At 41.6% G+C, this 25,994-nt stretch overlaps 1 protein-coding gene across 1 annotated transcript in view; it reads left to right on the top strand.

Moving 5' to 3' along the window:
* LOC126272402 (nuclear pore membrane glycoprotein 210-like) overlaps positions 1 to 25,994 on the top strand; it is a 242,236-nt gene that overhangs the window by 55,455 nt on the left and 160,787 nt on the right. Inside the window, exon 5 of the mRNA XM_049975230.1 lies at positions 17,898 to 18,196. Coding sequence (XP_049831187.1) covers positions 17,898 to 18,196 — 299 coding nt within the window. The remainder of the gene's footprint in view (positions 1 to 17,897; positions 18,197 to 25,994) is intronic.

Below are 25,994 nucleotides of genomic sequence, written 5' to 3'. Positions count from 1 at the left end.
TTCTGATAGTCTCCCTTTCCGAACAGGCACAAAAATCCATACTACATCTGCTGAGTCGTATCTCACTGACATATGCTTGGTGTTATAGTGCTCTCAGTCCTTCTCCTGGGCTTCCAGGCACTATATGCATACCAGCTGTCTTGTTTTGTTGGTCCTTCTCATGAAATGTTTCACAGTCATCCTAAATATCATCCTGTTGAACCATGAACATTATTGTTTCGGGCTTGCGGTCATGGAGCAGAAAGAATGATGCAAATCCTGTAGTATCTTGCTTTGTTGTGTTATGTGCTGTTTTACGATGGCCAGTATTTATCACAATCTCGCTGTTCGACATGAAGGTACATCGAGGGAATATTTGCCAACATCTTATTTGAGCGTTCTGTGAAGCCATTCATCTGTGGGTGGTAGGAAGTTGTTATCCTGTGGATGATGTCACAGTGTGAAATTACCTCTGATACTAGTCTCAACTGGAGATCTTTTCTGCAACTATGAATTGTCACATATGGTGCTGCATGCTTCAAAATGGTGCGTTTTACAAGAAACCTTGCAACTCCTGGAGCCTCAGTAGTAGGTACAGAATTAATGACAGCGCAGCGGGTTAGTCGAACAGTGCAGACTGTAGTCCGTCGATTACCATTTATTGACTTCGTGAACTTCCTCCAGAGGTTAGTTTGAATCGAGTGGAATGGTGCTGCTGTAGTCGTAATTGATATTAGGCGCCCCAAGGCACATGCTTCTGTCATTGGCATTCCTTACAGTGGCTCACATAGTGTCTAACGGATCAGCACAGATCGAGCCATTGTTACCTGCATCTGATTCAGTCTAGAATCTTCATGAATTCCAGATGACCAGAAATTGGAGCATCATGGAAATAATTAACGATAGCTGGCTGTAGATGAACTGGGATGATGAACAACTATTCTCCATTGGATTGTAGGTCTTCTTAAACTATGTTCAGTTTTTTAACTGGAGTTCTCCTTTTGTTAGTTTCTCCTTCTTCAAGACTTTTATGGTTTTCAGCAGTGCTGGACATTCACTCAGTTCAGCATCTGTGACATTTAATGTAGTGATGACTGAGATTTCATCCATATAGCTGTGTTCCACCAAAGGATTCCTTGAAAGGCAGTTAGTGACCTTGTCCACTTTTGTATACCACTGTGACTCCTGAAGCCTTGTTATCAGTCTCACCAGTCAAGCTAATGGATCCTTCAGGCTAGTCAACCAGCATAGAGAATGGTGATCCATCACAATTATTAACAGTTTCCCAAATAAATACACCTGGAACATGCTGATTGCCCAAACAACTGCAAGGCACTCATTTTCAGATGTGGGGTAATCCATCTTAGACTTGGAGAGTATAAGCTGTAGCCTTTTCAGCACCTTTCTGACTTTACACTAGAGCTGCACTATGCCACAACCACTAGCATGAGTGTGAAGTTCTCTCTCAGCATTGACAACATACAGAGAAGATACTAGAGATGATGTTTATGCCTTCTTAAGGACAAGGAAAGAACTTTCTTGTGCCCCATTCCAGAAAATTTTGCCATCTCTTTACAGTAGTTCTTGCAAGGCATGTGGCTTGTTATTGAAGTGCTGTATGAATCATTGATAGTATGAGTACATTCTCTAAGAAAATTCCATCACAAATGTGCCAAGGAGTTGGAAGATCTATGCCCTTATTTTCTCTGGGTCGGGCCACATTCCATCACCTGTAACTAGGTGGCCCAAGAGTTTTATTTCTTGGGTGGCAGAAGAGGCACTCTTTCAGTTTCAGGTGGAGGTGACATTGTTGCCAGGTGGCTTAAATGTTCTTCAATTTTTTTAAAAAAAATGTCAGTGTCATCCAGGTCACATGAATGTTGTCCGTTTAAGGTATTGAAGCTAGTTGTCCATCATATACTCTAATGTTACAAAGCCTAAATGGCATAATTTTTTCCATAGAAGCCATCAGGTCTTATTAAGGCAGTCTTTTCCTGTCAGCTTCGTCAATCTTGATTTGCCAGTAAGCTGTCTACATGTCAGTAGTTAAGAAATACTGCTTTCAAGCATCAGTGCGTAGATATCTTTTTTAAAAAAATATTGTTCCATTGTCAGTAATCGGTGCACAAATGCCATGAGCTGCCCTTAGGGATGAGTTGTGGGTGCTCAATGCCAATTAGTGATCCAAAGTTCTCTTTGACAATCTTCAGTGCTTATGATCATCACCTGTATGGAGATTTTTGTTGTGTACTTTATCAACTTTTGGCTGAGTACAAAAGCTTCATAGTTAACTGAGAATCTGTATTGATGTCTGGGGCTCTCATGTCAGTAGTTGAGAAATACTGCTTTCAAGCATCAGTGTGTAGATATCTTTTTTTGTTATATTTTCCATTGTCAGTAATCAGTGTGCAAATGCCATGTGCTTCCCTTATTCTTCAAAAGGAACGGAGGAGAGGAGCAAGGGCTCTGTGAAGGTTCACTGATGTCATCCTGCAGCCTCTTCTCCATTTGATGACCACAGGATAACATAGTCTTCAACCAGGCAGTTGCCCAGAGCAATCTTTGTTATGTGCGCTATGTGGAATAGGTTCCTTGATATCGAGCTCTGATCTTCCACAGTCTGTGACTGCTCGTGATGCCTGCCTGAAGTCCCATCTAGGAATAACAATTTGAGTCCATTGTGCTAAACAACAAACTAAATGACGATTCTGTCATTGACAGCTATCCTTACAATACATATTCCTGATGGCTAGGTGTGTTTCCCATTTGTGATTTTTAGTACAATCACTTTCATGTCACTGAACATAACTTTTGTTAGCATGTGACAGTACAGAAAAAGAAGTGCCAGAGTTGACTAATGTCCGGACCGGTTGGCCATCTATGATGACTTTGGTGAGATTTCTTGATGCCTTGGTAACTGGTGATTACCTTTCCTGAAGTTGGCAACTAGGTGAGTGGTTGGTACCATTGTCTGGTGCAGGGGAAAGGTTAGAGTGTGTTGGGAAGTGACCTTGTCCAGGTTACTTGATGAGCTGCTTCCTACACGTTGACCATAATCGTCTAAACTAGGCTGGCCTGAATAGGACTGTTGTGATGATTGATGTCTTGTGGCATAATAGTTGTTGAACACTCATCTTCTTCCTCTGCAGTTTCATACAAAGTGTTCAGTACACCAACAGTGGAAACATACTGGTGTGTTGTCCTCTTTCCTCTGAATGTCTGTTCTTCTGCTGGACATTATACGTGGTGGAAGATTTGGTTGTACCTGTACTTGCCTTGGTCAGATGCTGGGTTGTTGCTTGATAGCTGCGACAAAGTCAGAGTTCGCGTAGAACATTCTTCACAATGATTTGACTGGTGGCGAAGGTTTATGCTAAGGTTCAATATACCTTTTCTTCAACATTCTCCATTACCTCCAGATGTAGAGGATTGACATTCAAGGTTTCTCTCCTCTCTCTCTCTCTCTCTCTCTCTCTCTCTCTCTCTCTCTCTCTCTCTCTCATGTGTGCTTGGCCCGACATTTTTGGCTGCCATAAACTGATGTATCTCTTCACTTACTATCTAGTGTATGAGAGAAATGAGGTCATGGTGGTCTTCCACAAGTATCATTGGGACCACATTTGAAAGTCAAGTCATGCGTCTTTCGTCCAACTCTTTTCTTTTGCATTTTCTTGATGCACTGGCGCCACTTGATGAATTCCTCTGTCACCGTGACATTCTTTACTGGAAAGGTTCGGTAGATTTCATACGCAACTCCCTTTATCTAATTTGAGATCATTTTGGTGTCTCTATTATTCGGATTCAGTATGTGGCATAAGGACCAACTGTATGTAAGACTGTGTTGTTTAACCATGATGTTGCACCCTGTTCTTCATTTGTTTTTCCACTAAGCGACTTGCTTTTCTTCAAGTTCGCATGCCCCTTTTCCCAGCTATTGAGGTTTCTCTTGTTGTTCTCAAACCACTGCTGGGCCGTGATGTCCAAACAGAAGCTCTCAGTTGCCAAACACATGACATTCCACCTATTTTGTATGGCAACTTGTCCGAGTCCTTTGATTCATTTCTTTGGGTCCTGACCAGCATCTCCCGAAAACACTGACATATGCTTGATGTAAAGCTGACCTACTGCTTGTATCTAAACCAATTGAATGAAAATCTGAAACAGAGTCATCAGTGAAGTGCAACACTTAGCACTGAAAGCACATTTATTATGGACACGAACATGGAGACCAAACAGAACTGCATCGTGGACAGAGAGTGCTTTGTTTATACAAATATTGAAATTCCAAACACAGGACATTTTGAGAGACTTCTAGAAGTGATAAATATTAAATCCATACTAATATTATAAATTTGAAAATAACACTGTCTGTTACATTTTCATGACTAAACCGCTGAACTGATTTCAATGAAATTTGGTGTCGTAATCTTAATTGGAACATAGGCTACTTTAGAAAGTAAGAACAACTCTTTTTACATCAGTTAACATAAACCATGTTAAAAAATTATTAAATTTGTTGATTAATGTGGTGTTGTAGTTTTCAGTCTAAAGACTGTTTTGATGCAACTCTTTATCCAACTTTATCTTTGGGCCAAGGATGGAAGTATTTCTGAAATGGCTGAGTTTGTAAACTGTTTGTGTGCTGCTGTGGTTAAAGTACACTGTACATCCAAAATCAGCGCTGAGGCAGCTCTTGTGCACCATGGGCCATAGATGACAGAGGTGAAAAATATTTAAGAGGTACCACTACAGCTGTATCTTGAGAAAGTCTGTATTCTGTCACATGACTGGTTTTGGCAGCACTTTACCACCTTCCTCAGGCCCCACCACTGCCAAAAGAGTATTTGATTTCCTTGGCGCATTTACTGTGGGATCCTTGTCACTAGGACACGTGGGCTAGCTTTCATCAGGAGTCTATACTCGACACTGAGTTGTCTCTAATGCAATCACATGTACCTAATCAAGTACTGTGGAGATGTGGTCGAACAAATAGATATGCATCTGTTGAATTTTCATGCTAATACCGCAACTGGATTCCCGCTGATTGCAACAGGTGACCTTTTCAGATGAATCACATTTCATGCTCCGTTGAACAAATGGCCGTTGGCATGTTCAGCGTGTTTTGGGGAATGTTTTTATGGCATACTCTAGATGGTCTTATCCTTGTCATTCTGAAAGGCGCAGTGGATCAACCCAAGTATGCATCTGTCCTTAGGGGCCATGTCCATCCCTACATGCAGTTTGTTTTTCTTTGGAGCGATGGCATCTACCAGCAGGAGAATAAAATGCGTCACACAGCTCACAGTGTAAGTGCTTGGTTTGAAGAGCATTAGGATGAGTTTACCATAGTACGCTGGCAACCAGACTCCCCACATTTAACTCTTTAATGCACAGGGATAGGAGATAAATTGTAACACTTCAAGCAGCATGGTAGTCTAGGGAGCAAGACTTACTTTTCCCTTAGTAGAGAGATACCAGCCACACACAACACACCCATTTGGTCCTTTCTGCCTCCTCCCCCCTTTCTTTTCTTTTCTTTTTTCCCCCCCTGCAATTTGCACATCTTTGTCATGTAGTTCTTTGTGGCTGATGAGCTGAACTTTTTGTTCTCACACTTTTAGGTATGTAAGGTTTGCTTTGCAAGCTGCACTGGATGGTTCAGTTACCTGCCTTTCTTCCTTAAAGCAACCAATGTGTTGCTTACAAGACTTCTGAAAACTTCCTTCTGAAATTTCTTCATTTTCATTGTTACAACCTTCAGTTCCTTATGAAGCACAAAAGCATACACGATACTTTCATTAGTATAGCAAAAGAAGATGCGAGGCCACCATGTCCAACTCTTTTTTGTGAGGCCACCATGTCCAACGCTTTTTGTCAGTTTTGTATATTGATTTCCTGTGATCTAATTTATCCACAGAGTTGATATTTCTATTGTAATCAGCAACCAGTAGAGGGCAAGGCAACTTCATTACAGTTACATCCTTTTCTTTCTGAAATACTTCTGTTGTGGTTTTCAGATCATGAATGCTTGACAATAAATGCACAGTTCTTTTGTACTTCCATTTTACAGTACACAAACCTGTCGTATTCATCACTTTTTTGTTCTTTATCATGTTTTAGCAGTTCCATGAGAACAGTAACATGAGATGGCCATTGTTTGTTTGTGTATTTTCTCTCATGAATCACCTTCGTTTGAAGAGCTTATTTCAGAAATAATAATTCCTGAACAAGGCACTCAGTAATTTGGGTCATCACTAAGATCTGCATCATCGTCTGATGAAGTCTGACTTGAAGGTATTTCAGTGCTTCCATATAGCGATTCATTATAAACTGAGATGGAAGATAACATCTTGAATTAAGTGTATGCAGTTTTACTGCACAAACAATGCACAAAATCTGCAACAGTACCTGATGTTTCACCCAGTTTCTAAAGCAGTGCAGGAACATCGATGGTGGTATACAAGGTGTGTTCCATAAGTAATGCGACCAAATTCATAAAAAATCATTTAGTGAATATATTCATACAAATAATAAAATTTTTTCTATATAGCACCCTCTTGTGTCAATACACTTCTGGAGCCAGTGTTTCCATGCCTGGAAGGCAGCCTGGAATGCCTTTTCCGGAATGTGCTTTAGAGCTGATGTAACATGCACCTGGATGCTTTCAATCATGTCCAAATGTTTTACTTTCATGACTCCTTTTAACTGAGGAAACAAAAAAATAATCAGTGGGAGCCAGGTCAGGACTGTAGGGAGGCTGGGGAACTATTGGGGTCTTGGTCCTGGCCAGGAAGTCATTGACGATGAAGATGCTGTGACTCGGCGCGTTGTCGTGGTGAACTTTCCACGTGTCCTTGATGTTGCTTCGGCAGCGCGAGACCCACCTTTTCAGTCTTTTGAGCACTATCAACTAGAAAGCTGAGTTCACTGTAGCCCCGGTAGGTACAAATTCATGGTGGACAATGCCTCTGACGTCAAATAAGACAATGAGCATGGTTCTGATCCTTGACTTGTTCATGTGTGCCTTCTTGGGACGGGGCGACGATGGGGTGTGCCACTCTGAACTCTGCCTTTTTGTCTCAGGGTCGTACTCAAAAATCCACGACTCACCACCAGTGATCAACTGAGTTTAAAAAATGAGGTTAATTTTCACGAATTTCCAACATTTCTCGGCACCGAAGCACTTGAATGTGCTTGTGTTCATCGTTCAACACTTTTGGGACGAGTTTTGCACACACCTTTCTCATGTGCAAATCTTCGGTCACAATGCGGAGAACGGTTGTGTTTGACATGTTTAGAGTTTGTGCTATCAATTGAAGGCTCAGCCATCTGTCAGAGTTCAAACAGTCGTGCTCACGCATCACATTTTCGTTGACTCCTGCGGCTGATGGTCGTCTACTGTGAGGTTCGTCGGTGATCTCCCCTCGGCCCTCCATGAACGACATGTGCCATTGGAAAACTTGTGATTTGGACAAGCAATCAGTCCCAGAGGCATTCTAAAGTAATGGAAACATTTCGATGGCAGATTTCCCAAGTTAAATGCAAAATTTGATAGTGTACCGTTGCTCTACAGAATGATCCATTGTGCTGTGTTACAAAAACTCAAAATGGGGTTGATGGAAATGCACGTCCTGACTCTTTGGAAGCTTGCAGCCAAATGAGGCAAAGAGCGTTTTGAAGCTAGAACCCCCCTCCACTTAGCCCAACTTGTTACAACACGCTGTGGTGTACCGTTGCGTCAGAAAAAAATTGGTCGCATTGCTTATGGAACGCACACTGTATATTGTGAACTCTGAGTTATTCTTGAAACAGACATCTTCCATGAAATATATCTAAATACCATGAATTCTACAGTGATTCTGAGTATATATTAGGCAGTATCTTACCTGTAATAAAAAGCTGTATCACCACTATATCACATAAGGACGGGAGCAATTAAGCACTCGGTTGCAGTGGACAAAAACATGCAGCAGTGTGCTCTTGGTGGGAAAGAACAATCACTACAGATGCATCATATGGAGCAATGCAACATGTGATCTCTTTTGGCCGTATTTGGAACTACCACATTATGTACAATGGGTGGTTCATCAAACACATCTTCATGATGGATGCATCAGGATTTCACAATTAATTGACATGCTTTTAATATCACAATGCATGTAAGCAGCAGTGGAGTTGACATGGCTCCGCAACCCTGTAGGTATCTTGCAGAACCCCATTGTCACTTTTCCTGCATGTCTTGTAGCGGTCTGCGCAACGAAAGGTGGTCACGTTAAGCTTTTCACAGGCTGTGGGGAATATACATCCCACTAAATGTATTTGTTTACAATGTTTAAGGGAATGTGTGTTACCCTTCTGTACGCTCCTGGCATCTAGTGCTGGTCTGTTTCACCATCTGTAGTTTCTGTTTGTTGTGAAATATAGCCTTCAGGACTGTGGGAAGTATATATTCCACCAAACAACGGTGTTTTAACGATTATTGGAGTGTATGGTTACCACCAAAGTACACTCCTGGAAATTGAAATAAGAACACCGTGAATTCATTGTCCCAGGAAGGGGAAACTTTATTGACACATTCCTGGGGTCAGATACATAACATGATCACACTGACAGAACCACAGGCACATAGACACAGGCAACAGAGCATGCACAATGTCGGCAGTAGTACAGTGTATATCCACCTTTCGCAGCAATGCAGGCTGATATTCTCCCATGGAGACGATCGTAGAGATGCTGGATGTAGTCCTGTGGAACGGCTTGCCATGCCATTTCCACCTGGCGCCTCAGTTGGACCAGCGTTCGTGTTGGACGTGCAGACCGCGTGAGACGACGCTTCATCCAGTCCCAAACATGCTCAATGGGCGAAAGATCCGGAGATCTTGCTGGCCAGGGTAGTTGACTTACACCTTCTAGAGCACGTTGGGTGGCACGGGATACATGCGGACGTGCATTGTCCTGTTGGAACAGCAAGTTCCCTTGCCGATCTAGGAATGGTAGAACGATGGGTTCGATGACACTATTCAGTGTCACCTTGACGATCACCAGAGGTGTACGGCCAGTGTAGGAGATCGCTCCCCACACCATGATGCCGGGTGTTGGCCCTGTGTGCCTCGGTCGTATGCAGTCCTGATTGTGGCACTCACGTGCACGGCGCCAAACACGCATACGACCATCATTGGCACCAAGGCAGAAGCGACTCTCATAGCTGAAGACGACACGTCTCCATTCGTCCCTCCATTCACGCCTGTCGCGACACCACTGGAGGCGGGCTGCACAATGTTGGGGCGTGAGCGGAAGACGGCTTAACGGTGTGCGGGACCATAGCCCAGCTTCATGGAGACGGTTGGGAATGGTCCTCGCCGATACCCCAGGAGCAACAGTGTCCCTAATTTGCTGGGAAGTGGCGGTGCGGTCCCCTACGGCACTGCGTAGGATCCTACGGTCTTGGCGTGCATCCGTGCGTCGCTGCGGTCCGGTCCCAGGTCGACGGGCACGTGCACCTTCCGCCGACCACTGGAGACAACATCGATGTACTGTGGAGACCTCACGCCCCACATGTTGAGCAATTCGGTGGTACGTCCACCCGGCCTCCCGCATGCCCACTATACGCCCTCGCTCAAAGTCCGTCAACTGCACATACGGTTCATGTCCACACTGTCGCGGCATGCAACCAGTGTTAAAGACTGCGATGGCGCTCCGTATGCCACGGCAAACTGGCGGACACTGACGGCGGCAGTGCACAAATGCTGCGCAGCTAGCGTCATTCGACGGCCAACACCGCGGTTCCTGGTGTGTCCGCTGTGCCGTGCGTGTGATCATTGCTTGTACAGCCCTCTCGCAGTGTCCGGAGCAAGTATGGTGGGTCTGACACACCGGTGTCAATGTGTTCTTTTTTCCATTTCCAGGAGTGTAGTTTGTGGAAGGGCTTGGGAAGTATACTTACCACAGAATTAATCTGTCATTTGTGGTCCTTGGGAAGCATACTTACCCCTAACTTAGGGATATCCCAATGCTTTTGGGAATACGTCTTACCACCTCTGACAGTGCCTGACATCTTGTCAGTGTCTAGTACTTTGGACCAGGTGTATGAAAACTGCTACAATAATCAGTTTTTGTTTGTCATGGGGTCGCTACTGTTGTCGCAACACATTGCTTCACTAATGCAATACACATTAGTGTGACCTGTATCTGCTCTTACCTTTTTTGCTTGATAAGGTTTTGAGGACTGTTTTCACATTGCAGTAAGTAAATTTTAATATCGTTAACAATTATTTTTAAATAAAGTAAAAGAAAACAAAATAAAAACAGAAAACACTGTTCATTATTTTTTGACATGTAGTGGCAACATGTAATAGCTCACAGAAGCGAAATAGGAAATCCATTTACCACTAGTTTTAATACCTCACAAAGGTGCCGTGGTGATATAAGTACCACCATAGTTTTTGGTTCTAAATCATAAAAATTATTTAAAAAAAATATAGTCAGTTGATCATGATTCTAATACGTTAGCAAAAAAATAATCTTTGCTACAAAAAATGTGCCCGCAAAAGGGTTAATGTGATCTTTTGAACTGCTGTAGGGATTCTGATCTGGTTTTGACTAATAGATACACTGATTAACAAGGAAGGATTTTATATATAATCTTTGTATATATAAAATGAAAATGCTTGTGTCTGTATATGCAGGTTAATCTACCTAACTGCTGAGGAAGATTTTTGTATATAAGTTATTAATATTGTATATAAATTGTCTGAATTATGATGATTTAAGGAGAAGATGTGAAAACGTGCCATTACTGCCTAGTGAACAGCTGCTGTAACTCAAGGTAGCAGCAGTGCCTCGAGAATACAGTAAGCGTGATATAATTGATGGTCTAACAGTAGAGCGAGTGGTTGGAAACCTTAAGGTCATGAGATCGAATCCCGAATGGATCACTCTTTTTCACTCTGCCTTCTAACCTAGAATTCACCATTTAGTGATATGGAAATAGGCACTCTGAATTATGATGTCAACTTCAGGCTGCCACCTGAGAATAGCAGTTCCAATTCAAACTCTTAATTCACTGCAGATTCTTCAAACAGCCATTGTAAATCATGAGATGTCTTTGTGATATACCCCAGATATGCAAGAAACTGCAGTCACAATAAATACTCATACAAAGATAACAAAATGCACTCTAAACCTTATACAAAGTGAATGCTGGAACGGATACTGAAGACTAAATCACCTCTCCCATTCATTCTTGTGAGTTACTTTAACGCACAAAACGTTCTTAGGGCTCCTCCTCTTCCAGCTGGAGGGTAAGAATCATTGAGAGTCTTATTCATTCTGAAGACACATCCGTATTCAGTATCAGGCACATCACTCATTTAAGCACATACTTTAGGATTGTTCTGCACTTTTGTTACTTGGGATTGTTCCACACTTTTGGCCATCAATATGCTCTACATCTGTTTGAATTAGATTCTGCTCTTCACACACACAATTGTTTCCCCATGTGGATTTACATTCACCATTCTCAGAAAGTAAGCTTCTGAAATTAATGCTGGACAGAGCTAACTGGTTGTACTATGTCTGGGTTACTAAGATGTGACCCATCCAGGGCTGGATGGGTCACTTCTTCAGCATGATTGTAGTACTCTAGTACATTTATACCAAAGTTGTCAGGGTGATTTGGTTGGCACCATGTGCTTTGTAGAACAATGATTGACACTGAATGATCACAGGCAGGCAGGTGGCACTCCTAAGGCACAAGTGCAGACCAGTGATAGAAGCCTGCACATTGTTTCAGTTTCCAAAGAAAAAAAATGAGGTCAATTATTAAGAAGACCAAACAACAGTGATGGCAGGAGTTCCTGAACTCATGAAGCGGATAAAATTGTTCTGAAAAGTTTGGAAAGTTGTCAAGAGAACCCAGTTCACTATCTGGGTTGCCAGTATGAGCTTCACTTCACTTGAACAGGGGAATCTTAACACAAGCACTACAGACATTTCTAAACAATATTAGAACATTATGCTAATGTAACCACCATAATTAGCATGGCTCCTGACTTTTGCCTCAGCATTGAGGCCAGGGGAAGAGCAGTTGACATTTAATATCCAATAATGACATAGAATACAATCACCCTTTCTCCTTGTGAGAGCTAGAGCCCACTCTTGTCTAGTGCTCTGGCCACTGGAACTACTACTCCACATACTTTTCTTATTAGATTGTGTTTACAGTAAAAATTCAGTTTTTTATGGAGGGAGGCAATCTCCATCTACCCACTGAAAACTTTTAAGGGCCTTACATGTCTAATAATAAGCATCTGTAAGATCACATGGTGAACCACCTGTTAACCTACCATGTAGAAACCAAGAAGCTCATTAGTTGTTTTGAAAGTGGAGGACTATCAATACCCTCAGCCTGGTGGAGGCAATTGTATAGCTGGCTATCCTACATGGGTAACAGTTAATAGGTGTGTGCGCTGATATGAAACTTCCTGGCAGATTAAAACTGTGTGCCCGACCGAGACTCGAACTCGGGACTTTGCCTTTCGCGGGCAAGTGCTCTACCATCTGAGCTACCGAAGCACGACTCACGCCCGGTACTCACAGCTTTACTTCTGCCAGTATCCGTCTCCTACCTTCCAAACTTAACAGAAGCTCTCCTGCGAACCTTGCAGAGCTAGCACTCCTGAAAGGAAGGATATTGCGGAGACACGGCTTAGCCACAGCCTGGGGATGTTTCCAGAATGAGATTTTCACTCTGCAGCGGAGTGTGCGCTGATATGAAACTTCCTGGCAGATTAAAACTGTGTGCCCGACCGAGACTCGAACTCGGGACTTTGCCTTTCGCAGGCATGTGCTCTACCATCTGAGCTACCGAAGCACGACTCACGCCCGGTACTCACAGCTTTACTTCTGCCAGTATCCGTCTCCTACCTTCCAAACTTAATAGAAGCTCTCCTGCTGTTAGTAGGTGTTTCCTTTGACAGAGAGAAAGTGTGGGACATGAAAGTGTTCGATACACTGGTGTGTGGTATGAAAGTGTGTGATACTACCTTCATGCTTAATATCTTACAAGAGCGCATGTGGGCACTATATATTAAATTTCTCATATTTATACTGTTCATCATTTCTAAACATTTTTTTTGAATACTTCACTGGTTATGACTTGTTTCAGGCAGCAAATGGTGCTCCTAGAAGTTCTGTATTAAGTGTCACTTTATTTGTAGTGGAATGACATTCGCAGTTATGAACCTCGTATTGTGCTCACTGTTCATTAATGCTGACTCCAGTTTTCTGCTCCATGTCTAAAAATACATCAATCACACACCAGTAACAGCACACTACTAGGAGGGTGGAGGAGTGAGCTCATTGGGTAGCGGTTTTAAGTTATGTTAGGAGAAAAAAGATTTCATCTACCTAGACTCCAAATGATGGAAACTCCTGCGAATATTAAACGTTTGACGAGATGTCTGGTACTCATTTTAGGCAGTGAATTAACAGTTAATGCTTCACTTGAAGCAAGAGGGCTAACCTCATGGTGCATCATTTATTCAACCTACTGGGTGTCCACTACTGCTTACTTCCCAGTGTTGCTCTCTGCATAAAGTATATAATGGAACACACTTTCACAAAGTTATCGAAGAGGTCTGCAGTAAAATTATTGAAATGAGAGATCAACATATTTTGGGTTTGGTACTAAGAAGGGAGACTAAATCAGCTGTTGCATGGATTTCCTAAATCTACACCATACCATCATGTGGAAATGAGTGGATAATACTTGTTTTGCTTCTAAAGCATCTATTCAAAAGTCTTTGCCATATCAGAAGCCCTGAATCTCTCTCAATAAAGTTCAGAGAGACTTTCAAGTGAAAGATTAACAATGGAGCATTTGGAGAAAACATTGGTGCTATTAAAGAGGGCAGACAGCATTAACAAAAAAGAAATCCCAAATTGTCTATACGACCTTCGCAAACAGGGAATTCATTGAAGGCATACTCTGCCTAATCTATGATACATGATGTTGCTGTAGAAGTAGCTCTGTTTCATACATTGTGATGCAGTCATTATGTTGTCAGCCCAAAGCTGTTCCACCAATGAAGGGATAATGATACTTCACATACTAAAACTGCTGTGATGCATCCCTCCCACAAGACGAAGTACGTTGTGCTGTTATTGATGGATTGTGGCATCTGCTCATCAATGAATGATGAACCTTAATTTCAATCATCGCTCATGACTTTACAAACTCTATGTCGTAAAGTGGTGTATAAAGCATGATGTGAATAACAATGTTGCACCTATTCCATGATTTTTATTCATGGCTTGTTGTGTGTCATTTTATACCAACACTGTTGAAATGAAGTTTCAAGTATGGAAATGAATTTAACACAAATGCTGATCACTTGCAAACATCACATTTTTATGATACTGGTGATGAACTGGCTTTTCAGAAATGAGTATGATAATGTGATTATAAATAAGGTGAGTGATGTCACTATAACATTCTACTTGCTAGCTGTGTGGGGAGTCTTAGAAATCAAGTTTGTCATTCCCAGTATCTGTCAAAAAACGCAATTTTAAACTTAACAGAAAATTGCAGAAGGTGGCAAACATAATCTTCTTAAAGAGGCATATGATATTACTTATATTACCTGCACCAAATGTGTGCATATTGCTTAACTTCATGTACTGTCTCAGGAGTGTGGAATGGAATATTATCTGTTTTTTCATGTTTTCCTTGAAGAAATGTCAAAGTACTTTTTCTATTAGATAATATGTAAACAAATTGCTGTAGGACTATTTTTGTGGCACATGTAATGTTTTTTATTCATCTTCTCTAATGTTTCCGCTGTGCTTGGCATATTTGTGGCATTTTGTCATACTGTTCTTTTTGAATGTGAGAAAATCAACAATATGTGCCTTGACCACTACCATTAATGCAGAGGCAATGAAATAAAGGTATGCAATCTATTGAATAACATGCATGGTGTGAGTTGTACTGTGAAAAATGGACAGCTACAAGTTGTTACCAAAAATCTTGAAAAGTTCTCGACCAATTAACTTCAGATTTTTACAGGATACTCTAATAAATGTTTGGACAGACATAGGCTATGCATTTTTAAAAAAGTATGTGTTTATAAGTATATACAAACTAAAAAAATGCAAAAGGTTGCTGACAAAAATCCCAGAAAGTTCTGGATGAAATTGTCGAAAATTTTTACGCGATACTCTAACAAATGTACAATGGACACACACACACACACACACACACACACACACACACACACACACACACACCATCTATAAGAGGAGCATTGTTAACAAAATTCTCCAAAAGTTCTTGACTGAATTACTTCAGATTTTGGACTTTTCATGATACTCTAATAAATATTCAGGCAGACATATGCTGCATATTTTTAATATATATGGTTTATAAATTTATACTACATAAAAGGGAAACGTAGTTAGAAAAAAATTCGTAATGTTCCTGACCCATTTACTTCAAATTCTTACAGTACCCTAATATACATTCGGATGACATAGATGACTTGTTTTTAAATATGTGTGGTGTATGAAAACAACCAAAAATGAAATTTTGTTCAACATTTTTAACAAATGTCTCAAAGATCTCAAGACCAATTTACTTGAAATTTTTACACAATTCCCTAATAGATGTTTGGATGGACATAGGCTAACATTTTATATAAAGGGGAAAGATTTTTAAGAAAAATCTCGGTAAGTTCTTGGTTGATGGACTTCAGATTTTTACATGATACTCCAATAAACATTTGGGCAGACACAGGCTACATATTTTTAAATACATGTATTGTTGTTGTTGTTGCCGTTGTTGTTGTGGTCTTCAGTCCAGAGACTGATTTGATGCAGCTCTCCATGCTAATCTATCCTGTGCAAGCTTCATCACCTCCCAGTACCTACTGCAACCTTGGTCTCCCTCTATGATATTTACCCTCCACGCTGCCCTCCAATACTAAATTGGTGATCCCTTGATGCCTCAGAATATGTCCTAAGAATCCGATCCCTTCTTCTAGTCAAGTTGTACCACAAATTTCTCTTCTCCCCAATTCTATTCAATACCTCCTCATTAGTTATGTGATCTACCCATCTAATCTTCAGCATTCTTCTGTAGCACCACATTTCAAAAGCTTCTGATCTCTTCTTATCTAAACTATATGTATTATATAAAACATATATCTATATAAATATATAAAAATGAGTTAAACAGTGAAAAAGCCAGGATGGAATGTAACAATATTATGAAAAAGATAGTTGCTGTTCACCATTCAGCAGAGGTGTTGAGTCTCAAATAGGCACAACAAAAAGACTGTCAGAAAATGAGCTGACAAGGTCGTTGTCGAAAATAGACCCCCGCCCCACACACACACGACCACAGCCTCTGGCTGCTAAAGGGTGATGGGAGAGGCAACCGGGTGGTGAATGTAAGGAGGAGGCAAGGATGGGGAGGGATAGCAGGGTAGGAGTAGGGATGGTAAAGTGATGTTTGTGGGAGCATACAGGGACAATGTGGAGAGAGGGTAGGGCAGCTATGTGCAGGGAGGATAGACGGAGGGCAAGGGAGGGTGGGTTGCGGAAAAGGAAGAAGTACTGAGGGTGCGTTGTTGGAATATAGGGCTATGTACTGCTGTTCCCATTCCATTGCTACACAGCCCTGTATTCCATCAACACAGCCTCAGTCTTTTTACTTCTCTCCTTTACGGTTATGACCCTTCCCTCCCCCCCCCCCCCCCCCCCCCCCCCTCTGCCCTCTGTCTAACCATCAAACTGCACCTAGCTGCCCTACCCTCCCTCCACATCGTTCCTGTTTGCTCCCACAAGGAGCAATTTCCCGTCCCCCACCCCTACCCTGCTTTCCCTCCCGCTCCCCAACCCAGCCGCCTCCTTATCCCCACCACCCAGCTGCATCACCCATACATGCTGCTGCTCACAGTCTGGACCCAGCAGCCAGAGATTAAGGTCTTTGTGTGTGTGGTGTGTGTGAATGCACGCATGTGCTTGTGTGCATGATGACTATTTTTGATGGTGACCTCGTTGGCCAAAAGCTCATTTTCTGACAGTCTTTCTGTTGTGCCTGTCTGTAACTGCTGGCCGGTGTGGTCGTGCGGTTCTAGGCGCTTCAGTCTGGAACCGCCTGACCGCTACGGTCGCAGGTTCGAATCCTGCCTCGGGCATGGATGTGTGTGATGTCCTTAGGTTAGTTAGGTTTAAGTAGTTCGAAGTTCTAGGGGACTGATGACCACAGATGTTAACTCCCATAGTGCTCAGAGCCATTTGAACCATTTGTCTGTAACTCAGCATCTCCACTATATGTTGAGTAGAAACTATCCTTTCACAATATTGTTATAAAAATAAGTTGTTGTTTAACATCATTACCATAAATCTTGAAAAGTTCTCTATCAATTTACTTCACTTTTTCACGTGATGCTCTAATAAACATTTGGACAGATACAGGCTGCATATGTTTTTAAATTATATAGGTAGACACACACTCACTGTATAAAGACAATGTTGTCACCAGAAATTTTGAGAAGTATTAGACCAATGTACTTCAAATTTTTCACAATACTCTGATAAACTTGCAGATGGTCAAAGACCATACATTTTTTTCATTATATGTGGTATACAAATATGTATGTAATACATAAAGGGGAAACATTGTTACTAAAAATCTCAGAAAGATTTTTATTGTTTTACTTCAAATTGTTACACGATACTCTACTAACAATTTAAAACCATTATGACTATATTTCGACCGTGACTGTATCAAAAATTATGAAAAAGTTTATTTAAATAACCGCTACCAGTCACAAAATCAATAACATATTTTTAGTTTGCTTTATTGCACATTGCAAAAATGGAGTAAACATAGAAAAACTGCATTCTTTCCGTAGATTCAGCATGGTAAACTTGAAGAAATAATAAATTCACAGCAGTATTATTTGGAGATGGAGGATCATAGCATCGCTTCATTAGATAAGAGGACCAATATTGTGACAGGACAGAAACTAGGAAAGACTAAAGTGTTGCTACATGACCGCAATGTGAATGAGAAAGAGACTGGGATAAAGATACCAAGTGCAAGTTTGACCGTAGCAAGTCCTGCTTACATCAAGCTGGATATTTTACCTCATCACAACTGGGCAGTTATAGTAGAGGATTACTATGAAATTGTAGTTGAGGTGTATGACAAGTAAGTTAATTTCTCACTCTCATATTTCATTTATTTTCATAATATTTTCTTTAATATATGAATGGAGGAAAGGGGCTTACAGGCGCTCAATGGCGTGTTTATCAGTGCTTATATGAAAGTTGCCTAATTTGATGCCTTTCAAGCTTTTTTGCTTTATTATGTGATAAAATAAGAACAGAATCTGAATGGTTGCTATGTATGGTTTTTTTAAAATGCGGAACATGATAACAAAGTCACTATTAACTCTGTGGACTTATGGTTCAGTCTGAAACAAACAACAGACTTACATAAATGGATATTCTCATTTCCAATAATGCTGATTACAATGTAATTGTTATGACTTTAGGCAGATAGCTGTAATCAGGGTGCTAGTGGTTTTCACATATTTCTACAACTTTAGTTATTCCTTGCTGATTGCAGTTCCAGGATAATGTGAAAGAAAGTGTCACCACCTGGTTATAAGTACGAAAGTGGTGTCAGAAACTGCTTCTGTGCTACTGTGAGTGAGCAGTAGAGGGAGTTTTTATATTCTGGTGAAAGGGTCATGAATATAAGCTCATAAGATGTGAGGGAAGAAATTACAATACCTATAAATATGAAAGAAAATTAAAATTTTGCCTTAATAGCAACTTCTTGTGCAAAATGTGTTTTTATGTAGCTTCAGGAAATCCCTTCAACTTTCATAGTTCATATGACAAGCTCAAGCCCACTTCTGATGATGCTGGAGGATGGGCCTTGACTCTTGGACCCAGCGGTGAAGTGCTGTAGTAGGTAACTAGCAGCTGCTTTACGGTGAGTAGCAGACAGGCACAACAGAAAGACTCTTGCCACACATTGAGCTTTTGGTCAAAGCCTTCTGCAGGAAGGAAACGAAAAACACAGTCACATGGACACAAGCAAACACACCTCACACACACGGCTGCTATTTCCAGCTGCTCTGTCCAGAATGTGATACTTATTGCATTGACTGGAAGCGGCAAACCAAAGTGAGGAGGGGAAGTGGGAGGGATACCAGGAAACGGATGGGAGGAAAGGAATCGGTGCTGCCTGGCAGAGTGGGCAGGGATTAGGTGGCAGGACAAGGCTGCCAGGCACAGCATCAGGTGGCTGGAGGGGGAAGGGAAGGAGAGGGGGGAGGAAATGCAAAAGGAGTGGGGCATGAAGGGGAAAAGACTGGTGGGTGTGTTGGCAGAGAGCTGCACTCAGTGAGGGTGAGGGGATGTGTGTGATAGGACCACTGTTGTTTACTATATACATTAATGATTTGGCAAACAGGGTGGGCAGCAGGGTGTTTGCTGATGATGCTGTGGTGTATGGTAATGTGTCGAAGTTGACAGCTGTAGGAAGATACAAGACGCCTTAGGCAAAATTTCCTGTTGGTGTGACGAATGGCAGCTAGTTCTAAATGTGGAAAAATGGAACTTAATTCAGATGAGTAGGAACAACAGAGCTGTAGTTTTCAGATACAGTATTACTAGTGTCTGGTGTTAGACAGTTTAAATGTTGAAATATCTGGGTGTTTTTCCCTGAGTCTTCTGACTGGTTTGATGCGGTCCGCTATGAATTCCTCTCCTGTGCTGACCTTCTCATCTCAAAGTTGCAACCTACTTTCTCAATTATTTGCTGGATGTATTCCAAGCTCTGGCTTCCTCTACAGTTTTTGCCCTCTACAGCTCCCTCTAGTACCATGGAAGTCATTCCCTCATGTCTTAACAGATGTGCTATCATCCTGTCCCTTCTCCTTATCAGTGTTTTCCACATATTCCTTTCCTCTCTGATTCTGTCCAGAACCTTCTCGTTCCTTACCTTATCAGTTCACCTAATTTTCAACATTTGTCTGTAGCACCACATCTCAAATGCTTAGATTCTCTTCTGTTCCGGTTTTCTCAGTCCATGTTTCACTACCGTACAATTCTGTACTCCAGATGTACATTATCAGAAATTTCTTTCTGAAATTAAGGCCGATATTTGATATTAGTAGATTTTTCTTGGTCAGGAATGCCCTTTTTGCCATTGCTAGTCTGCTTTTGACGTTGTCCTTGCTCCATCCGTCATTGGGTATTTTACTGCCTAGGCAGCAGAATTCCTTAACTTCATCTACTTCGTGACCATCAATCCTGATGTTAAGTTGCTCGCTGTTGTCATTTCTGCTACTTCTCATTACCTTTGCCTTCCTTCAATTTACTCTCAATCCATCCTCTGTACTCATTAGACTGTGCATTCTGTTCAGCAGATTATGTAATTCTTTTTTACTTTCACTCGAGATAGCAATGTAATCAGCGAATCATATCGTTGATATCCTTTCACCTTGAATTTTAATTCCACTCCTGAACCCTTCTTTTATTTCCGTCATTGCTTTCTCGATGTACAGATTGAACAGTAAGAACAAAAGGCTGCGTTCTTGTCTTACAGCCTTTTTAATATGAGCACTTTGTTCTTGGTTGTCTACTCTTATTATTCCCTCTTGGCTGTTGCACATATTGTATATGATCCTTCTTTCCCTATAGCTTACCCCTACTTTTTTCAGAATTTCAAAACATTTTGCGCCATTTTACATTGTCAAACACTTTTTCCAGGATGACAAGTCCTATGAAAAGTCTTGATTTTACTTTTGTCTTGCTTCCATTATTAACCACAATGTCAGAATTGCCTCTCTCATGCCTTTACCTTTCCTATATCCAAACTGATCGTCATCTAGTGCATCCTCAATTTTCTTTTCCATTATTCTGTATATTATTCTTGTAAGCGACTCAGCTGCATGAGCCATTAAGTTGATTATGTGATAATTCTTGCACTTGTCAGCTCTTGCTGTCTTCGGAATTGTGTGGATGATGCTTTTCCGAAAGTCAGATTGTATGTGTCCAACCTCATACATTCTACACACTGACATGAATAGTCGTCTTGTTGCCACTTCCCCCAATGATAAGTCCTCCAAAGCTCTCTTAACTTCTGATTCTAATACTGGGTCTCCTCTCTCTTCTAGATCAACTTCTGTTTCTTCTTCTATCACGTCAGACAAATCTTCTCCGTCATAGGCTTTCAGTGTATTATTTCCACCTATCTGCTCTCTCCTCTACATTTAACAGTGTAATTCCCATTGCACTCTTAATGTTATCACCCTTGCTTTCAATGTCTCAGAAGGGACAATCATTACTTTTTCGATGTCTTCACATTTTTCCTTCAGCCATTTCGTCTTAGCTTCCCTGCACTTCCTGTTTATTTCATTCCTCAGCGACTTGTATTTCTGTATTTCTGAGTTTCCTGGAACATTTTTGTACTTCCTCCTTTCATCGATGAATTGAAGTATTTCTTCTGTTACCCATGGTTTCTTCGCAGTTACCTTCTTTGTACCTATGTTTTCCTTCCCAACTTTTGTACTGGCCCTTTTCAGAGATGTCCATTCCTCTTCAACTGTACTGCTTACTGAGCTATTCCTCATTGCTGTATCTATAGCGTTAGAGAATTTCATCCGTATCTTGACATTCCTTAGTACTTCCGTATCCCACTTCTTTGCATATTGATTCTTCCTGACTAATGTCTTAAACTTCAGCCTACTCTTCAACACTACTATGTTGTGATCTGAGTCTATATCTGATCCTGGGTATGCCTTACAATCCAGTATCTGATTTCGGAATCTCTGTCTGACCATGATATAATTTAACTGAAATCTTCCCATATCATCCGGGCTTTTCCAAGTGTACCTCCTTCTCCTGTGATTTTTGAACAGAGTATTCGCTGTTACTTGCTGAAATTTGTTACAGAACTCAATTAGTCTTCGTCTTTCTCATTCCTTGTCCCAAGCCAATATTCTGCTGTAATCTTTTCTTCTACTCCTTCCCCTACAACTGCATTCCAGTCCCCCACGACTATTAGATTTTCATCCCCCTTTACATACTATATTACTCATCCAATATCCTCATACAATTTCTCTGTCTCTTTCTCTTCAGCTCGTGACATCGCCATGTATACCTGAGCTATTGTTGTCGGTGTTGGTTTGCTGTTGATTCTGATAGGAACAACCCTATCACTAAACTGTTCACAGTAACACACTTTCTGCCCTCCCTTCCTATTCATAATGAATCCTACTCCTGTTATACCTTTTTCTGCTGCTGTTGATATTACCCTATACTCATCTGACCAGAAATCCTTGTCTTCTTTCCACTGCACTTCACTGACCCCTACTATATCTAGATTGAGCCTTTGTATTTCTCTTTTAAGATTTTCTAGTTTCCCTACCACATTCAAGCTTCTGACATTCCACACCCCAACTCGTAAATGTTATCCTTTCGTTGATTATTTAATCTTTTTCTCATGGTAACCTCCCCCTTGGCAGTCCCCTCCTGGAGATCTGAATGGGAGCTATTCTGGAATCTTTTGCCAATAGAGAAATCATCATGACATTTCTTCAATTACAGGCAACATGTTCTGTGGATACACATTCCGTGTCATTAATGCACTGGTGTCCATTGCCTTCTGCATCCTCGTGCCATTGATCATTGCTGATTCCTCCGCCTTTAGGGCCAATTTCCCACCCCTAGAACAAGAGTGTGCCCTGAACCTCTGTGTGCTCCTCCACCCTCTTTGACAAGGTCTTTGGCAGAATGGGGTGACTTCTTATGCCGAAAGTCTAAAAACTGTCAATGCTAAAACTGTGGTAGGGAAGGCAAATGGTTGACTGTGGTTTATTGGGAGAATTTTAGGATTGGTTCACCTGTAAAGGAGACCACAAATAGGACGCAGGTGTGACCTATTCTTGAGTACTGCTTGAGTGTTTGGGCTCTGTACCAGGATGGATTGAAGGAAGACATTGAAGCAATTGAGAGGAGGGCTGCTGGATTTGTTACCGGTAGGTACCAGTAGGTTTGAACAAAATGTAAGTTTTTTATGGAGATGCTCTGGGAACTCAAATGGGTATCCCTACAGGGAAGGCGGTGTTCTTTTAGGGAAACACTATTAAGAAAATTTAGAGAACTGGCATTTGAAGCTGACTACCAAATAATTTAGCACCCGCCAACTTACACCACATGTTAGGGCCTCAAAGATAAGATACAAGTAATTAGGGCTCAAACAGAGGTGTACAGATGGTCTTTTTTCCCTCACTCCATTTTGCAAGGGGAACAGGAGGGGAAAGACGAGTAGTGGCACAGGGTATGCCCCACTGCGCACCTTATGGTGGCTAGCGGAGTATCGTGTAGATGTAGATGAGGTGATAGGACAGGAGGTGGAAACTGTTGGTTGGAGAGTGTGGGGATAGTAGGTTACCCTAGGTTGAGGCTGGGATGATTTCAGGAGTAGAGAATGTGTTGTAAGGATAATAAGATGGGAGTTGCAACACATTCTCTGCTCCCGAAATCATCCCGGCCTCAACTGTCTGCACACCCTCCACCCAACTGGTTCCATCACCTCTGTCCTGTAACCTCCTCCCAGTCAATGTTCCCTCAGCCGCATTGTGTGCCACTCTTTGCCAGTGCACCCACAAGTCTTTTCTCCTTCTCTGCTCCTTCCCCCCCCCAATCGCTCCTCACCCACCCCCTTCTCCACAGTCTCCCAATGCTGGACCTGGTGGAATTGTCCTGCCACTTAGTCCCTGCACAGTCCGCCAGGCAGCGCTGGCTCCTCTCTCCACTTGCTAGCCCTTTCACTTTCCCACCCCATTCCAGAGCACTGCTTTCGTTCAATGTAAAAGTTGCATTCTGGCCAATGCGACCAGAGGTAGTCGTCATGTGTGCATGAGGTGAATGTGTGAGTGTTTTTCGTTTTCTTTCTGAAGAAGACTTTGGCCAAAAGCTAAATTTATAATAATCTTTTCATTGTGCCTGTCTACATTATCATTGTGGCGAGTAGCTAATTGCAAACTAGCTGTGGAAGAACTAAGGAAACAGTTCAATCCTCTGCTATCATGCTGACTGAACTTCGAGGGCCAAGGACTGTATAAAGATGACGTCATGGCCAATGACCCATTTACATCTATGGTTGTTTTGTATCAGTTTCACATTATGGAAAAAAAAGACGTGCCACGTTTAAAATAACTCCAAATCCCCAATACTGACAAAATTTTACAAAGCTCGAAATTTGACATGAACTTCAATTTGAGATGCTTTTACCAACTCCATGATCCAAAAAGATTCGGGTTAAATGCAAAGAACACGATACCATCACTGGGAGATAGCAGTTGTAATGTCACTGATGACAGTGCAATTAAAGCAGGTTTACTAAACATGAAGTAAATACTCCAGAATATGAATCAAGAACAACTGCCTCTGTGAATAACTTAAATGTAGATAGCCTCAGTGCTGCGAAACAGCTTAAATCACTTAATAAAGGCAAGGTCTGTGGTCCAAATTATATGCCAGTTAGGTTCCTTTCAGAGTACACTTACACAATAACTTCATACTTAGCAATCATTTACAACTACTCACTCATTGAAAGATTGTACGTTACTTCCCAGTCCCATCAGCTGAACAGAGCAGCCACAGCTTGCGCAGTGTGTGCCCGCGCATTGTTGTGCAACATGATGGGTGGGTTGCGCAGAAAGTGTCGCCACTTCTTTCACAAAGTTGGTCGCAGGTGATGCTCCAAAAACAAACAGTAATACTGTGCATTGACGGTCTGCCATGGAGTAACCGTAATGCGTTAGGATAACACCATCACAGTTGTACACGAGAATCACCATAACTTTCACCATACTGGGGCTGTGACGCACTATCAACTATCAACCATCAGTCCATAATGATGCCATTCGTTGGATTGGTGTTTCAGTTTTGGCTCATAAAACGTGGCCCATGTCTCATCCAGTGTTACAACAGGGTGTCTACGATCCGGGACAACCGGAAGACCCGGGAAAAACCCGGGAATTTTTCCATCTGGGAGAAAACCGGGAAAAACCCGGGAATTGTTTAGAATTCCGGGAATTTTTCATTGTTTTAGTTTTCAGTTAAATTTCTGTGATTTTGACTGGTAAGAACCAATACTCTAACAAAGGATATTATTGTATCCCACTACTGCAGAATGATTCTGTAGCAACAAAACATGAACAGGGAAGGGGGGGGGGGGGAATGCAAATACAACTTAAGTTGCAAAGGGAATGCACCGTATACAACAACAAAACGGTGCTCATACAAGTGTATGCCTACAGTAAAGTGTGTTAAAGGGTTTAGGAACACTTTGCAATGCTTTATAACAGCAAATTGCCTCTGATGAGCGTGATGTGACAACTGTTTAAATTAGATTCGTTTGAGCAGTTGCAGGTGGGCTCTTCCACATGTGCAGTTGAGTCATGTATGAGTAGTACCTCCTCCCGCTTTTGGTTACGGAAGTGTGGCTGGGCGCCACTACTTAACATTGTCCCCGTTCGGAAATATCATAGATCCGGGGCTGATGCACAGAGCAGTCAGTGGGGAGGTGGGTTGTCTCCACGTGACCTGAGTTTACGTTCAGTGATTTTGTTGTTTCCTCTTCGTTTATTGCTCTCACGTTAAATGATAACAAAACGGATTTTTGTGGCCGGGAGCTATCAAATGAATTAAAATATGTTCGCATAATTAAGTCAGACTAAAATATGTTAATAGTTTAAGATTTTATTTCCACCTTTGGCCGTCATGCATTCATCACCTTACAGAACAATTAAGTTATTTTTGCTGGTTTGCTAAAGAGATTTGGCTTTTCTTAATCCTTTCTACTGAGACAGTCAATTTATTTGAAAGGAAGTGTTTAATTTCACACTATTGGCTAGTTTCAACTGTTCGCTGCATTTCAAGTGCACGTATGGCATTAAGCTATAATAAAGAACCAAACATGA

The sequence above is a fragment of the Schistocerca gregaria genome, chromosome 5 (assembly GCF_023897955.1).
Source record: "Schistocerca gregaria isolate iqSchGreg1 chromosome 5, iqSchGreg1.2, whole genome shotgun sequence".
Taxonomy (NCBI): Eukaryota; Metazoa; Arthropoda; class Insecta; order Orthoptera; family Acrididae; genus Schistocerca; species Schistocerca gregaria.
Note: the sequence above shows the minus strand (reverse complement) of the source record. Positions and strands in the feature narration are given on the sequence as shown.